Below are 18,480 nucleotides of genomic sequence, written 5' to 3'. Positions count from 1 at the left end.
TTTATTTCTTCCCTGCCAAGTGCACTTTGTTAGAGATCTGAGCCCTTTCTGATTTACAAGAATGTTGCCAAGATTGGAAAAAATTAGTAATAAGTGAAGTTTGGAAAGGTTTGTATTGATTTCAATGGACCAGTAGAGGCTAACGGAAGATTTACAGTACCTATAAAAGGTATTCAGCCCCTGGGATGTTTTCATGTTTCATTGTTTTACAACCTTCAATCACAGTGGATTTAATTTGGAATTTTTGACAAAAAGACTCTTTTGTGTCAAAGTGAAAACAAATTTCTACAAAATGACTTAAATTAATTGCAAATATAAAACACAAAATAATTGATTGCATAACTATTCACCCCCTTTAATATGACACACCAAATCATCACTGGTGCAGCCAATTGGTTTTAAAAGTCACATCAGTAGTTCAATGGAAATCTGACTTTGGAAATCTGTTTTTGGAGACCTGTTTGCAATCAAGGTGTTTCAATTGATTGTAGTAAAAATATACCTGCATCTGGAAGGTCCAACTGCTGGTGAGTCAGTATCCTAAACTACAAAAATACACCATGAAGACAAAAGAATACTTGAAACAACTCTGAGAAAAGGTTATCAAAAAGCACATGTCAGAAGGTGGATACAAGAAAATTTCCAAGTCACTGAATATCCCTTGGAGTACAGTTACGTCATTCATCGAAAGAATATGGCACAGCTGTAAATCTGCCTAGAACAGGCAATCCACAAAAACTGAGTGACTGTACAAGAAGGGGACTAGTGGGAGAGGCCACCAAGAGACCTATGACAACTCTGGAGGAGCTACAAGCTTCAGTGGCTGAGATGGGAGAGACTGCACATACAACAACTGTTGCCCAGGTGCTTCACCAGTTGGAACTTTATGGGAGAGGTGCAAAGAGTGGAAAGCCACTGTTGAAAAAAGCTCTCATGAAATTCTGGCTAGAGTTTGCCAGAAGGCATGTGGGAGACTCTGAAGTCAGCTGGCAGAAGGTTCTATGGTCTGATGAAACCACAATTGAGCTTTTTGGCCATCAGATTAATTGCTATGTTTGTTGTAAACTGAACACTACACATCATCAAATACACACCATCCCTACCGTGAAGTATAGTGGTGGCTGCATCATGCTGTGGGGATGCTTCACTGCAGCAGGTCCTAGAAGGCTTGTGAAGGTAGAGAATAAAATAAATGCAGCAAATACAGGGAAATCATGCAGAAAAACCTGATGCAATCTGCAAGAGAACTGTGACTTGGGAGATTTGTTTTCCAGCAAGACAATGACCCCAAGCATAAAGCCAAAGCTACACAGGAATGGTTTAAAAACAACAAAGTTAATGTCCTGGAATGGCCAAGTCAGAGTCCAGACCTCAATCCAATTGAGAATATGTGGCTGTACTTGAGAGGGGCTGTTCACTCACAATCCCCATGCAATCTGACAGAGCTTGAGTAGCTTTGTAAAGAAGAATGGGGAAAAATTGCAGTGTCTAGATGTGCAAAGCTGTAAGAGACCTACCTACACAGACTCAAGGCTGTTATTTGCTACCAAAGGTGCATTAACTAAATACTGACTTGAAGGGCGTGAATACTTAAGTAATTAATTATTTTGTGTTTGAGATTTGTAATGAATTTAAATCACTTTGTAGAGATCTGTTTTCACTTTGACACAAAAAAAAGTATTTTTCTATTGATCAGTATCAAAAAAGCCAAATTAAATCCACTGTGATTCAATATTGTAAAACAATAAAACACAAGAACTTCCGAGGGGGTGAATACTTTTTATTGGCACTATAATTAAAGTGAAAAAAATAATGAAGGCCCTAGACTGGGGAAATGGGAAGGATCTATTTGCTTTAGCAAAACTGTAAAAAAAAAACAAATGTTAGGAGGAAGGTGAAGGAATGGATATTTTTCATCCAGAAGCTAGAAGGGATCTGGAACTGACTATCCAATAGGGGAGGCAGCAACCATCATCTCATTAAAAAGTAGTTGGATGTGTAATAAAGAAATGTAAGCCGAAGAGACACAGAATTAGTCCTGGAAGTGGGATCAAACTGGATGGTTTCTACAGTCAACACAGACAGAATGGGCCAAATGGCCTTCTTACTGTGTATCTTTTTCCTTCTCTCTTTCTCCCTGTTTGGTTCCTGTTCTTGGCATTTTTTTCCCTTTTCCTTTGTTTATTTTCTCTGGCATTGACATTATAGACACCCCAACCGAACCAAATTTCACATCATCAGCAAATTATCTGTGTGAGCTCAGCTCAGTTTTGCCCACATACAGTTGTGAATTAGAACATTATTTTCTGGTTGCTAAACATTCCTGAGGATTTGAGAGGTCGACACAAGTCAGTAAATGAAGTGATTCATTGCTGACCTCTATAGATAATGCATGAATTTGGGCTCCATCTGGCTGTTGCCTCTAGTCTGGTGGCACATTTATTGTACTTAAGATAATGGTGTTGCTAACAAGGCCAGTCCCTAATTTCACTCAGAGATCACGGTGAACTACTGCTACCCGCTGAACTCTTACAGTGCAATTACTTCAACCATGCTGTCATTTAGGAAGTTTCCAGGATTATGATTCACTTACAGTGAAGGATGGCACAACTGCAGTTTGATGAAAGGTCATCATCCTGAAACATTAACACAGATGCTGCCCGACCTACTGAATATTACTAGCAATATTTGCGTAATGTCCCATATTTAATGTTTGCTTTAAGTGAAGTCAGTTAATCTGGAGCATTAAAAACAAACACTTGCTCCAGGGGTCTTTTTTTCCTTGCTCCAAATTACTGCATTGCAGACTTTTGTTTTTGGTGGAATCTTGCAAAACCCATGAAGAAACGACTCTCTAGCAAAGTGGACGTGGAATATTGGAGATCAATTAATTTATAATTAAGGGGTGCCTACAGTGCAAGATAAATGTGTGTACCTCAATGCAAGAAGCATCAGGAACAAAGGTGATGAACTGACAGCTTGGATACATACATGAAATTATGATGTAGTGGCCATTACAGAGACTTGGCTGGCACTAGGGCAGGAATGGATTCTCAATATTCCTGGATTTCAGTGCTTTAAAAGGGATAGAGAGGGTGGAAAAAGGGGAGGAGGGGTGGCATTACTGGTCAGGGATACGATTACAGCTACAGAAAGGGTGGGTAATGTAGCGGGATCCCCTTTTGAGTCAGCATGGGTGGAAGTCAGGAACAGGAAGGGAGCAGTTACTCTCTTGGGGGTATTCTATAGGCCCCCTGATAGCAGCAGAGATACAGAGGAGCAGATTGGGAGGCAGATTTTGGAAAGGTGCAAAAATAACAGGGTTATTATCATGGGTGACTTTAACTTCCCTAATATTGAATGGCACCTCATTAGTTCCAAGGGTTTAGATGGGGCAGAGTTTGTTAAGTGTGTCGGGGACAGATTCCTGTCACAGTATGTGGACAGCCCGACCAGGGGGAATGCCATACTAGATCTAGTATTAGGTAATGAACCGAGTCAGGTCACAGATCTCTCAGTGGGTGAGTATCTGGGGGACAGTGACCACCACTCCCTGGCCTTTAGCATTATCATGGAAAAGGATAGAATCAGAGAGGACAGGAAAATTCTTAAATGGGGAAGGGCAAATTATGAGGCTATAAGGCTAGAACTTGCGGGTGTGAATTGGGATGATGTTTTTGCAGGGAAATGTACTATGGACATGTGGTCGATGTTTAGAGATCTCTTGCAGGATGTTAGGGATAAATTTGTCCTGGTGAGGAAGATAAAGAATGGTAGGGTGAAGGAACCATGGGTGACAAGTGAGGTGGAAAATTTAGTCAGGTGGAAGAAGGCAGCATACATGAGGTTTAGGAAGCAAGGATCAGATGGGTCTATTGAGGAATACAGGGAAGCAAGAAAGGAGCTTAAGAAGGGGCTGAGAAGAGCAAGAAGGGGGCATTAGAAGGCCTTGGCAAGTAGGGTAAAGGAAAACCCCAAGGCATTCTTCAATTATGTGAAGAACAAAAGGATGACAGGAGTGAAGGTAGGACCGGTTAGAGATAAAGGTGGGAAGAGATGCCTAGAGGCTGTGGAAGTCAGCGAGGTCCTCAATGAATACTTCTCTTCGGTATTCACCAATGAGAGGGAACTTGATGAAGGTGAGGACGATATGAGTGAGGTTGATGTTCTGGAGCATGTTGATATTAAGGGAGAGGAGGTGTTGAAGTTGTTAAAATACATTAGGATGGATAAGTCCCCAGGCCCTGACGGAATATTCACCAGGCTGCTCAACGAGGCAGAGGAAGAGATTTTCGAGCCTCTGGCTAGGATCTTTACGTCCTCGTTGTCCACGGGAATGGTACTGGAGGATTGGAGGGAGGCGAATGTTGTCCCCTTGTTCAAAAAAGGTAGTAGGGATAGTACGGGTAATTATAGAGCAGTGATCTGTGGTGGGAAAGCTATTGGAAAAGATTCTTAGAGATAGGATCTCTGGGCATTTAGAGAATCATGGTCTGATCAGGGACAGTCAGCATGGCTTTGTGAAGGGCAGATCATGTCTAACAAGCCTGATAGAGTTCTTTGCGGAGGTGACCAGGCATATAGATGAGGGTAGTGCAGTGGATGTGAGCTATATGGATTTTAGTAAGGCATTTGACAAGGTTCCACACAGTAGGCTTATTCAGAAGGTCAGAAGGCATGGGATCCAGGGAAGCTTGGCCAGGTGGATTTAGAATTGGCTTGCCTGCAGAAGGCAGAGGGTCGTGGTGGAGGGAGTACATTCAGACTGGAGGATTGTGACTAGTGGTGTCCCACAAGGATCTGTTCTGGGACCTCTATTTTTCGTGATTTTTATTAACGACCTGGATGTGGGGTTAGAAAGGGGGGTTGGCAAGTTTGCAGACAACACAAAGGTTGGTGGTGTTGTAGATAGTCGAGAGGATTGTCGAAGATTGCAGAGAGACATTGATGGGATCCAGAAGTGGGCTGAGAAGTGGCAGATGGAGTTCAACCTGGAGAAGTGTGAAGTGGTACACTTTGGAAGGACAAACTCCAAGATAGAGTACAAAGTAAGTGGCAGGATATGTGGTAGTGTGGAGGAGCAGAGGGATCTGGGGGTACATGTCCATAGATCCCTGAAAGTTGCCTCACAGGTGGATAGGGTAGTTAAGAAAGCTTATGGGGTGTTAGCTTTCATAAGTCGAGGCATAGAGTTTAAGAGTTGCGATGTAATGATGCAGCTCTATAAAACTCTGGTTAGGCCACACTTGGAGTACTGTGTCCAGTTCTGGTCACCTCACTATAGGAAGGATGTGGAAGCATTGGAAAGGGTACAGAGGAGATTTACCAGGATACTGCCTGGTTTAGAGAGTATGCATTATGATCAGAGATTAAGGGAGCTAGGGCTTTACTCTATGGAGAGAAGGAGGATGAGAGGAGACATTATAGAGGTGTACAAGATAATAAGAGGAATAGATAGAGTGGATTGCTAGCGCCTCTTCGCCAGGGCACCACTTCTCAATACAAGAGGACATGGCTTTAAGGTAAAGGGTGGGAAGTTCAAGGGGGATACTAGAGGAAGGTTTTTTTTACTCAGAGAGTGGTTGGTGCGTGGAATGCACTGCCTGAGTCAGTGGTGGAGGCAGATACACTAGTGAAGTTTAAGAGACTACTAGACAGGTATATGGAGGAATTTAAGGTGGGGGCCTATATGGGAGGCAGGGTTTGAGGGTCAGCACAACATTGTGGGCCGAAGGGCCTGTACTGTGCTGTACTATTCTATGTTCTATGTTCTAAATGACCCATAAACGTATTGTTGATATTGAAGTAGGATAGAAGCTGGAGAACTCACTTGCTCTTCATCAAAAAGTGAACTGAAATCTTCACTAACAGCTAAGGAAGCACATGGGGTTTGGCTTAATTTGACAGATGTAATTAAAATGGAACAAATGTTAGAAAATAACAAATGATTGAAAGGCTGGAATCACAAATCGCCAATAAACTTCTGCCATGCAGAAGAAGAGAAGTGAGAGGTCACAGTTCCCGATGTTGACAGTTCTACTGATCAAGTAGCAAGCACGATGTTACTTTAGACCTAATATATAATGCTTCAGAATGAATTAGGAATTAAATTTCATCAATGCAAATGTTTTCTTTAAACTGTATTTCCATTGTGAAAAAGAATTACGGAATAAGAAACACCACTATCTTCATTACAGAACTTCACAGATTCAGCTAATTCACCACCTCCTGCCATCAAAAATAATCAACACACCAACATGCTGTATTATTTCTCACTGATATTTTTATTGTTGGTATCATATTCCATCTGACTCGAAAACAATTTTTATGGGAATGATACTCTGACAGCATTGATTGCCTTCACAATAGCCAGTGTCAACAAACCAGTTACCCACTGAGAATAACTATTGATCATTAATCCTATCACTTTCTGTGACCTGCTGTGTGTTAAATGGCAACCATCTTCCCCAAAGTAACAACAATAACTGTCCAATGTAATTTACTGCACAAGAAAAGCAGTGGGATATTTCTGAAATAGTGTTTCATTAATTCAGCGTCTTTCTTTTCTCTTTTTTTGTGTTCCCTGGATTATTCTTCCAGCTCTTGAGTGAGTAAGTGACAGCAACACACACAAAAAAATGCTGATGAACGCAGCAGGCCAGGCAGCATCTATAGGAAGAGGTACAGTCGACGTTTCGGCTGAGACCTTTTGTTAGGACTAACTGAAAGAAGAGATATTAAGAGTTTTGAAAGTGGGAGGGGGAGGGGGAGATCCGAAATGATAGGAGAAGACAGGAGGGGGAGGGATGGAGCTAAGAACTGGAAAGTTGATTGGCAAAAGGGATATGAGGCTGGAGAAGGGAGAGGATCAAGGGACAGGTGGGACAGGAGACCCAGGGAGAAAGAAAGGGGGAGGGGGAAGCCCAGAGGATGGGCAAGGAGTATAGTGAGAGGGACAGAGGGAGAAAAAGGAGAGAGAAAATAAATAAATAACGGATGGGGTACAAAGGGGAGGTGGGGCATTAGAGAAGTCAATGTTCATGCCGCTAACTTCCGTTAATGCCCTACCTCCCCTTCGTACCCTGTTATTTATTTGTTATTATTAATTTTTTTCTCGGTCTCCTTTTCCTCCCTCTGTCCCTCCCACTATACTCCTTGCCCATTCTCTGGGCTTCCCCCCTCCCCCTTTCTTTCTCCCTAGGCCTCCCGTCCCATGATTCTCTCCCTTCTCCAGCCTCATATCCCTTCTGCCAATCAACTTTCCAGCTCTTAGCTCCATCCCTCCCACTCCTGTCTTCTCCTATCATTTCGGATCTCCCCCTCCCACTTTCAAATCTCTTACTATATCTTCTTTCAGTTAGTCCTGACAAAGGGTCTGTACCTCTTTCCATAGATGCTGCCTGGCCTGCTGCGTTCACCAGCATTTTTTTTGTGTGTGTTGCTTGAAATTCCAGCGTCTGCAGATTTCCTTGTGTTTGCATTTTTAAAATGAGAGCAACAACTTATTTGTTTTGTTCTCCTTTTAAATGACATTAAAAATGTTATTTTGGTTTTTATTGGTGTTAATGACCATCTCATTTGTGGTTGCCAAAACAATACTAACCAAAGACCTGTTCATTCAATATCATAGTCTATTCTTGAGAACATAAATACCTTGCACAAGTTGGGATGAAAGTGAATTGCAAAGTGGACATAAAAGAGACTACAAAGAGATGTCAACAGGCTAAGTGAGTAGGCAAAGACATGGGGCAATGGTGCATTATGGGAAAATGTGAAATTATCCATTTTGTATGGAAGAATTAAACAGCATATTGTCAAAATGATGAAAGACTGCCAAACTCTGAGATGCAAGGGCCTAGGGAGTTCTAGTGCATGATTTGCCAAAGGCAAGTAATTAGCTAACAACATAATTGTTTATTGCAAAGAGGAACTGAATTCAAATGTATGAAAATTATACTTTAGTTCAGATTCAGACCTATTTTATCAAATGTACATGAAAACATACAGTGAAATGTGTCGTTTGAACTAACAACCAACACACCTCAGGATGTGCTGGGGCAGCTCATAAGTGCCGCCAATATAGCAAGCCCACAATGCTAGTTGAACAACACAGAACACAACAGACAACAAAACAACAACAAAAAAAAAACCCTTTCCACTCTCCCAACCTCCCTCACACCCACACAACCCTGCAACTCTCGGACAAGTCTCCAAGACTCCAGGCTTCAACCACTGGTTTATGACTTCCAAGCTTCTCGTCAATCTTTGGGCTTCAATCTTCAGTATCGACCCTTAGACTCAAACCACAGGGGCTCGAACTCTGAGTGCGTCAACTGACCCGCCCTCATGCTCACATGGAAATGCGCGAACCTGGGACATCCCAAATGCCATGGATGTCCTTCATCCTACACCCACATTGATGACCTTTTTAGCGCGGAGCAGAGGTCTGGGCTCTGAATATGTATTTCCCATATTCACATTGCTGGTCTTTCGAGCATGGACTAGAGGCCCCAATTCCAGATGTCCTTTGTCACCCATCCACATTATTGGCCTACAAACGCAGAGCACAGAATGGAGGCCTGACCTCTAATTCCTCCACATCCCTGTCCCCAAACCCTACATCATTGTCCCTAATCCCTATCCTGATCCCCAAATCCCCTCTCTGTCACCAAAACCTTCCTCATGAAATTAAAAAGCACGAGACACGATCCCGACAGAGACAGCAACTCACCGCCATCTTGACGTTATAGGACATTGGAATACAATGTACGTATTGGTCCGTTTATTTAAGGAAGGACATTAGTGCATTGTATGCAGTTCAAAGAAGACGGACGGACTCAGCTTGCACTTGTTGGAGTTTAGAAGCAACTTGATTAAAATGTACAAAATCCTGAGGTGTTTTTTCTAAATAGGTATAGAGGGGATGTTTGCTTCATGGGGGAATGAATGTTGATAGGTAACTTTAAAAAAAGGGACTCCTTACAGGTATCTTAATATGTGATCATAAGGCTCTTAAGTGACTTATTGACACCCATTAAGACTGAATATTTTAAGGAAGAGATGGATAGACAAATGATCACCAAGGTGGTGAAAGGTTACCACAAGTAGAAAGGAATGTGATTACAATCTGATCTCCTGTCATTTTATTTCAAATGCCAGAGTTGTCTATAATACGCCATGTTTCGCACCTTTACTTATGACTCACAAAGGGCTCAGTGGTCTCTCTATCGTCGTTGTGGCTATCCCTTGAGGTCGAGGATGACGGCCTTCATTCTGTTGATCTACTTATGGGCTCTCAAGTGGCTTATGAGTCCAATCTTGGCTTTGAAAGTTCTTCCGCATTCAGGACAGGTAGTTCCAGATGGCAGATTGGGCTTTGGTTGTTGCTGCCTCTCTTTCCATTTTCTTCTCTTTTCTTCTAACTCTGCACATCTGTTGGCTTCGAAAGTTGCTGTTCCTTCTCGGATGATGGCTTGCCAGAGTTTCCTGTCCTTGGCATTGGTTTCCCAATTGTTGATATTGATGTTACATTTCTTCATGTTGGCTTTTAAGACATATTTGAATCTATTCTGTTGTCCGCCTCTTTTATGTTTGCCTTCATTAAACTGGGATTAGAAGATCTGTTTCGGCAGACATTCGTCTTTCATCCGAACAACATGACCGCTCCATCTTAGTTGGTTCTTGATGACGTAGGCTTCAATGCTTGTTGTTTTTGCTTCATTTAGCACACTGACATTGGTTCTTCTATCTTCCCAGCTGACATTTAAGATGTTTCGAAGACAGCATTGATAGAACTTTTCAAGTGCCTTCAAATGTCGTTGGTATGTTGTCCAGGTTTCTGATGCATACAGGAGCATTGGGATTACCACTGTTTTGTACACTAACATTTTGGTGTCTGTTCGGATGTCACAATCATGAAAGACTCTTGTTCGGAGACATCCAAAAGCTGTTCCAGCGCATTTAAGACGATGTTGGATCTCGTCATTAAGGTCGACATCGGAGGAGAGTGACTTCCAAGATACGTTAACTGGTCAACGTTTTCCAGGGTTGTTTCGGCAAGCTGAAATGATGGTTCTATCCGATTTGTCTCAATTGGTGACGGTTGATAGGTGATCTTACTCTTCTTGGAATTGATGATAAGTCCAAGTTTCGTGTATGCACAGTTGAAGGTAGTCAGAATCTGTTGTAGGTGGTTTTCTGAAAGAGCTGCAACACTGTTGTCATCTGCGTATTGGAACTCGATGAGGGAACTCATGGATATCTTTATTTTGGATTTGAGATGGGCAAGATTGAAAAGTCTGCCATCTGTTCTGTAGACAATTTCGATTCCTGGGGGTAGGTCGTCCTTGATAATGTAGATGATTGTCGCAATGAAGATGGTGAACAAAGTTGGGGCAATCACGCATCCCTGTTTTACTCCTGATCTAACTTGAAAAGAGTCACAGTTACTGTTGCTGACCATGACTGTGGCAAGCATGCCATTGTGGAGGAGCCTCAGGATTCAAATTAACTTTTCAGGGCATCCATAGGTGGGTAGGACATCCCATAGGAGTTCCCTTGATACCGAGTCAAAGGCTTTGGTGAGGTCAATGAATGCCATGTACAAAGGTTGAAGTTGTTCACAACATTTTTCTTGTAGCTGTCGCATTGTGAAGAACATGTCAATTGCTCCACGCAATGGTCTAAAACCAGCTTGTGTCTCCAGAAGGATCTTCTCAGCTAAAGGCTTGAGCCGGTTGTTCATGATGCGGGTGAGGATCTTTCCTGCTGTTGCTAACAGGGAAATTCCACGATAATTTCTGTATTCGGATCGATCGCCTTTCCTTTTGTAGATGGTAATGATTGCTGAGTCCTTAAGGTCTTCGCCCTGTGTCTCTCTATGCCAACTCTCAGAACAACTCCTTCAATCCAATGCATCCTCTTATTTCCCAGTAGCTTATTTTCACCTATGTGTCCATCATCGCCAGCCTGAATTTCCTACCACCCACTGAAATATTGGGGAAAATGTATAGCGACCAACTTGTGAAGAAACCGGAGTATCAGGGAAACCCACACAGTCACAGGGAGAACACAAAAGTTCCACACTGCCAACATCTAAGAATAGCATCAGACTCGGGGTAATTGGAACTGTGAGGAATAACTACCCTTAATCTAGTCTCAAAGAAACAAGCTTTTCTCATGAATAGGAATAGGGAGTCTGGGGGAAAATTTGGAGCTATAGAGCAATAACTTATTCAATGAATTGTTTCACATTTTGAATTAGTAAATTAACATTCACCTGTGGATCTGGTAGTATGTTGGTGCAGAGTTATCAAACACAACAAATGCTTTGGCCCTAATTTTTGAAGATCACCATCTTATTGCATTCACCATCTCTGTGGTTTCCTAACAGATGCCTAAATAAACATTATTTATGAGTATGGTGTTTGGTTGACCTTCCCCAAGGTTAGGTCGGAAGGGAAAGGGTAATGGACTACATCACTCCAGCATCCAGTTTCAAACTCCAGCCCTGGCCAAAACATTAAAATGGTGCAATTAAACACTGACTGAACAGCAACTGATCTTTCAGATTCAATAGCTTCTCTCTTGTGAGTTGCTTTCTGTGAACCTCTCAACTATCTTGGAGTCAGGATATCATCTTGATTGCAATGCATTATCTGGCCTTCTTTCAGATAACTTGGCTGATAGCCGGTGGTGGGGGGTGGGGGGGATGGTTTCTAGAGTCTAATGATACCCATATTCTTGGAACAATCCATAGCCTTCCCGAGGCACACCTTACAAAAACAAAGGACATTGAACATTCTTCAATTGGTAACACAAAACACAAAGACAAATCAATAAAGTAAGAAAAAGAACTCCAGTTGAATGGCTTCCAACGAGAGAAGGTTTTCGCAGCTGTCAGAGTGGAAGTGGAACACGAGGATGCCAGAGAATGAAACACCCTTATGCATAGTTCCAGAGTGTGTCTAGTTGGACTTTGTTCATGTTTCCAGGCTCCAAGTACGTAATTGGAACTGATGAAAGGATTGTGGTTGGATTTATGGAGGCCTTTCTCAGTGATTCCTGAGTAATACTTTGCAGCTATGCCAGCTATACTAGCTTGCTGCTCCTGGGTTCCTTTAGCATACTGCATTTACTATGACTTTCCTTTCTGTGTTTCTCTCTTCTGAAGAAATAACCGTTGAGTTAATGCCCGCAAGCAACCCTCATGTGATGCCAACACAACATTGCCCTGGTTTGTTGAATGATTGTGCATGTTGCACTTCTTGACTACTGCAGCATCATACTGTACTTCCAAAGCAGTCTGTCTGTTCCAGCTATGCTTGTTTTCTATCCCATTTCAGGGGTGCTTTGTCAACTGAGGTCATTATAGTGACAATCCCTACAGAGAGTCTAGTACATTCCAATTCAGTTTAACCCTGAACAACAGTGACAAATTGAAGCCACTAATCTGATTTACAGACAGAGTGTTACAGTGAATACTTATTAAAAATAATTGGCTACCGGTTGTGGAAATGGATCTCACATACAATATAGATTACAAACACCAGGAATAAATGGATTTTGTTCATTCACCTGATTTTTTTCTCTTGCTGAGAGATTGATTAGAAATCTTTTCATAAGATGTCTACAGATCTATTTTTGTTTCACATGTCTGTGCAGACTTTGGTTTCTGGACTGTTTAGCTGGTAAACTTGGACATTAAGAGCTTAAAGACAATTATAAGTTTTGGTGACAATTTTAAGTTTTGGCTACATACATCAAAGTTGCTGGTGAATGCAGCAGGCCAAGCAGCATCCATAGGAAGAGGCGCAGTCGACGTTTCAGGCCGAGTTAAGTTTTGGCTAGTGCTTTACCTGTTGTGGTACTATCGTTGGGTCTTTTTTATGGTTTATTGAGATCAAGTTTTCAAAGACGACCTTTCACACCAAAGGCAATAGACCCAGATCAGACATGTTGAACTTGTACCATCTATAAACAGAATTGTGTGTGAAAAAAAAACAAACTGCTGGAGGAATTCACTGGGTTGAGCAGTAGCTGCTGAGAATCAGGAATTGTTGACCCTGCATTGGGTCTTGAACCTAAAAATCAACAATTGTTTCTATTGTCCCCATCCCCACCTTAAGAGATACTCAATAATCTTTTGCAAAATAGGTCAGAAACAAGGTTGTCCATCCCGATCAATTCCTCAGTCAGTTTTAGCATCATTGGACTGCATCAAGTTGATCATTCCAAGAATTCCTGAATGTACTTTACAGTTTATCCTTAGCCATCAGCTAAGGTGTAACTTCCCAATGTGAAAAGGACATATTCGAGGGAGCTTTGGGAAGATTCTTTAGAAGGCACAAAGGATTTCCGTTCAAACAGTTCTACCGGATACTACTTCCTGTCTGGCCATATTCCCAAAGGGAAATAAGAGAAAAGTGAACTCATTCTTCAATTTAGCAAAACTCTAGTTCAGGTCAAATTTATAACATAAAGTATATTTCCATACTTTTCTGTGATTTAGGACACTAAGCCATTAGACTGAAATGGAGCTCAATGTTGACAGTTGAGTTTGTTTTTGTATGAAATGTTTACTCACACTGAAAATCTTTCATTATGAGTAACTTCCCATCTATATAACTGTTGTCGGGTTCACCTTTATATGAATTATCTCTTTATCTCACCTTCCACTTGACAGCATGCAAGCCTCTATATACTCCTCCTCCCCTTTGTGATATTATTCTTTTGAATCAGTAAGGCCAGATGGTGGCTGCTCCTCCTGCACCTGTTTGCTGTCCCATCACAGTTGTTTCTGTGATCCTCCCCCACACTTTTTATTCATTTCCAATTTAACTCCTAGTTATGGACAGTTCTCAGGAATGGAACCCTGTCCTAACTGTTTGTAACTTTCTAATCGTTAGCACTGAGCCCCACTGCACTGGTAACCATTTTATGTAACCTGCCTTAAACTTGCTTGTGGAATTAGATTGCAAATGTTTACAAGGTACATCTAGCCTCTGAAGTTTGTTTTGGGGTAGTGGAGGTATAATTTGTCCATCTGAGTTGATCACCCCATCCTTGACTAAGCTGTTCCACCGTGAACACGATCTGTTATGAGTCAACATGATGCTTTTAGATCAGGTCATGTATAGCACATACCTCCACACACCTCTCAGGTGTGTTTCTGGGGTACAGGGGCTAGAGACCTCGTGCCTGTTATTTTTTTGTGTTCTATCGCTGAGCAGCAGTGAACCATCTGATTGGCCTATCAGAGTTCTCTTTGGGAACTAGTTGACTTGATCAGCATTTCTGATCTGACTATTGTTCATGATTGCACTTAATAAAAAAAAGCAGGAATTAATATCTGGGGAGAAGAAGAGATGTGGAAGTGGTTGCAAGCTGCAGGTTCCTCATATCCAGAACACTTTAGTACAGCTAGTAGAGCACTACAGCATAGAAACGAGCCCTTTGGCCCATCTAGTCTGTGCCAAACTATTAATCTGCCTAGTTAAACAAATGCACGCTGTGGGGGGAGGACCATGAGCCAAAGGATTTACTTTTCATATGATGTCAGGTGGCGACCATGCTTGGTGTTGCACCCGACTAACAGCTGGCGGTTGGAAAGGTGGGGGGGGGGGAGTTCTTAGGTGACGCCACGCCAATCCTGCTGGTGGGAGATGTGATCAATCGATGTCGTGGATCACTTCCAGAGACTGGTGCCACCGTGAAGAATGTGTGTCCCTTTCTCCCTGCCTTCCAGTACCCACTTTTCCCAAATACCTTCCCAAGCAGACGCCCTCTCCTCACAACCCCGGTACTTGCTTGCCAACACAGCCAGCCTCACAACCAACCTTGAATCCGCCGCCCGCCGCCTCCCGGGGCTTCTGCAATCTGATTGGCTGGTGGCAGGGACCGAGCGCCGAGGGCGGGGCGAGGCAGGTACATTTACAGTGCGGGCCCGAGCTGATGGTTTCTATCGTGTACGAGTCCTCCGAGCTGCCGGTGCCTTCCTCCATCCGGCGGCAGGCGTCCCGGCCCAGGGGTCTAAACACACATTGGCATCGGCAACTCGAGCCCTCGGACACGGCTTTCAGTTTGTCATCGTCCCATAGCAACTAGAGGCAAGCGAACAACAAGTTCGTGAGTTAAGGGACACATAGAAATATATACAGTGAAACGCCGCACTAATGATTGGCTGTAATAAGTAGCCATATAGTCAGCTCTACGCAGTTAATTAACGCAATAAGTTTTTTTTTGGATAGAAGTTTATTAGCAGCTTACCTCAGCGTACTTGGTTAAACGATTGAATAACATGTATCGGTCTCTTTGAATAAAGATGCGCCACAGGAGAACAGTGTCAGGGCTCTCAGAGACAAGAGGTACCCGACTCTCCCTCTCCGCTATACGAACTCAGTAATAAATGTACTGAATGGCTTTGTACTTAAAATGAAAACGGCATCATGGTGCTGCATGAAAACTCAGCGTTGCAACTCTGCAACATAGTCATCAGGTTTGTTTACAAATATCTGACTGACTCGCATACATCATTACCTCCTTGCAACAAAATCAAAACTGAAGTCGTCCGGTTGTGTTGCCCGCCCTCCCCCACCTTTACCTTTAGCTAATTTATTAATAGAGTGTTGATCTTACCTCTGACGGGGTGTTGTCCTGCTTCTCAGGTTGAGGAGCTGTTGTCCTCGTTTGAGTCTCATCCTTCGATTCCTCCCAAACATCTGGTGTCGGTTTGGGAGATTTCCTGGTGGGGTTGCGGAGACCGCTACACAGAACGAAGCCCAAGGCGAAGACTGCTCCCAACAGCATCTTCGCCGGCTCCTTGCACCTCGCCCTCGCCGGAGATGTCTGCCTGTTCGAGGCGTTGGCAGGATTTGTCAGATCCAGCTGACAGTTGCCAGCAATTGCAGGAAACGGGTGCGGATTTCCCCCAAAATCGGCAAGATCAAGGCTATCGCGCAAAACTGAGAGGCTAGCCTGCTTTTTCAACGAGCGAATGGGGGCGGGAAGCTAATTGTGTATAATATTGGGCTGCCCCTCACAGCAAGAGAGAGGGAGTGCTCACTTCTCGTTTGCGACTGATTTGGGTATCTCGTTGTTTGTAGCCGAGTGGCTGAATGGAGCGAGAGAATCTAGGTGGAGTCAGCATTCTGCTGGTGGGGTGGGTGCGTGGGATGGGGAAGGCGGGATCGGCCAGATTTTAAGTCTTTCTGAATAAAACATAGAAGCAGCGAAGAGGGGTTCAAAAAACCAAGGATAATGTCTCACTTACCATTTGGCAACATTCAGAACTCACGCGCCGACAGAAACTCCACCTCCGCTGTACTGTATTTTAGTTTTTCCTTAGATGGAAGGGCATATTGTACAACATCATGCCGTGGCTTTTAATTATCTTGCTCAATGTTTTAACTGTGTGACTGAAGTGTTAAAAACGTTTCAAGAGGATAGCTTCAGTACCCAGACAAGATAAGCAGAACTTGGTAGCTCAAGGAAGAAACTGGGAGAGAGCTTGACATTTTCTCCCACAAACGATGTTCCTGAGATTATTTTAGGTTTTAGCACAAAAGAAGACCATAAGATATAGGAGCAGAATTAGGGCCATTTGGCCCATCAAGTGGAGAGAATCCACAGGAGGATCACAAGGATGATTCTGGGAATGAAGGGGTTAACATATGGGGAATGTTTGGCAGCTTTGGGCCCGTACTCACCAGAATTTAGAAGAATGTGTGGGGATGTCATTGAAAGGACTAGACAGGAGAGGATGTTTCCCATGGTGGGGGTATGCAGAACAGGATGGCACAGCCTCAAAATTGAGGGGTGACCTTTTAGAACAGAGGTAAGGAGATTTTTTTTTTTGCCAGAGCATAGTGAATCTATGGAATGCTCTACCACAGACTGTGGTGGAGACCAAGTCCGTAGGTATATTTAGGGTGGAAGTTGATAGTTTCCTGATTGGTCAGGGCATCAAGGCAGGTGTATAGGGTTGAGTGGGATCACCATGATGAAATGGCGGAGCAGACTCAATGAGCTGAATGGCCTAATTCTGCTCCTGTGTCTTATGGTCTAAGTCTGCTCTGCCATTTCATCATGGCTGATTCATTTCCTTTTCAGCCCCAGTCTCCTGCCTTCTCCCCATAACCCTTCATGCCCTGACTAATGAAGAATCTATCAAACTCTGCCTTAAATGCACCTCCACAGCCACCTAGGGTAATGAATTCCACAGATTCACCCCTCTCTAGCTAAAGAAATCCCTCCTCATCTCTGTTCTAAATGGACATCCATCTATTCTGAGGCTGTGCCTTCCGGTCTTAGACTCCCCTACCATAGGAAATACTCTCTTCACATCCATTCTCTTGAGGCCATTCAAAATTCAATAGGTTTCATTGGGATTCCCCCCCCCCCCACCATTCTTCTGAATTCCAGTGAATCCAAGCCCAAACCCTAGAGCCATCAGTTGGTTGTCATATGGTAACTCTTTCATTCCTGGAATCATTCCTGTGAACATCCTCTGAATCCTCTCCAATGTCAGCACATCCTTTCTTAGATAAGGGGCCCAAAACTGTTCACAATACTCCTAGTGGGGTAAACTACCTTCAGATACCCCAACATTTGAGATGGTTTGGACCCAAGTGCTGCGGTATCTGAAGCAAGGTTCAAGACAGGATTTCAAACTGGATCTGAGCTCAAAGCAAATACTAGACAATATCACTTATGATTGAGCGCTGCACCTTAGTTCAGGTGTTCCTTAAATAGAATTCTTGTTGCCAAAACATGATTACCTATTAGTGGGACCATCCTGAACCCTTAAAAGGGCTGCACTAGCTATCTGTACTCTGAGGAGTTAGAGCATCTGAATCCAGGAAGCTGGTGTGGTTGGGAGCGTCTTGCAACATTTTGGGTGTTCCAGTGCTTTGCAGTCTCTGAGAAGATTCTGGGAGGCAGAGGTAGTGAGCACAGGCAGGCTGTGTGATGGAGCGTAAGCCAATGTTCGGTTCCATTCCACTGATTAAAGCCCCCGTTGTTCACCGATTAAAGCGACAAGGGAGATTGAAACATTGAGGTGAATGCGCAAGTTTGGAGATTGTTTGGGTGCTTCAACGCTCTGCGGTCTCCGAGAGGTTTCCAGGAGGCGGAGGCAGCATGCGTGAACTTTGTGGCGGGTAGGCTGTGGGGCAGAGCACAAGTGATGTTTGACTCCATTTCGCCAATTAAAGCTTCCATTGTGCACCAATTAAAGCAATGAGGGAGACTGAAGCACTGAGGCACTTGTGGGGGGTAAGCGCCAGCTGCCTGTCTCTGCTACGTTACTGGAGAGGGGAGAGCCTGCTGCTGTACCCAGAGTATGTTACCCAGATTTTCTACGTTTTGGATGTGGGCTTGGACTATAGTCTTATATTCAGTCTTAAGGTTTATTATATGCTGTGTTTTTCACCCAATCTTTCTCATCTTTTTTGGAATGAAGGAGAGTCTGGGGGTCGATAT

The 18,480-nt window shown here is 43.3% G+C and overlaps 1 protein-coding gene across 3 annotated transcripts in view; it reads right to left on the bottom strand.

Annotated features, from left to right (window-relative positions):
* Nucleotides 1-16,371, bottom strand: part of LOC134354655 (olfactomedin-like protein 2B) — a 70,654-nt gene extending 54,283 nt beyond the window's left edge. For 2 of the 3 annotated variants that reach the window (XM_063063729.1, XM_063063731.1), the window contains exons 1-2: nt 15,637-16,202; nt 14,838-15,101 (exon numbers count right to left, since the gene is read on the bottom strand). In XM_063063729.1, the coding sequence (XP_062919799.1) occupies nt 14,838-15,101; nt 15,637-15,807 (435 nt within the window). In that variant the 5' untranslated portion in view covers nt 15,808-16,202. Of the gene's footprint in view, nt 1-14,837; nt 15,102-15,636; nt 16,203-16,270 lie in introns of those variants that run through there. The other variant, XM_063063730.1, reaches the window with a different exon arrangement.
* Nucleotides 16,372-18,480: the final 2,109 nt, after the last annotated feature.

The sequence above is a fragment of the Mobula hypostoma genome, chromosome 12 (genome assembly GCF_963921235.1).
Source record: "Mobula hypostoma chromosome 12, sMobHyp1.1, whole genome shotgun sequence".
NCBI lineage: Eukaryota > Metazoa > Chordata > Chondrichthyes > Myliobatiformes > Myliobatidae > Mobula > Mobula hypostoma.
This window is presented reverse-complemented; position numbering and strand designations above follow the sequence as displayed.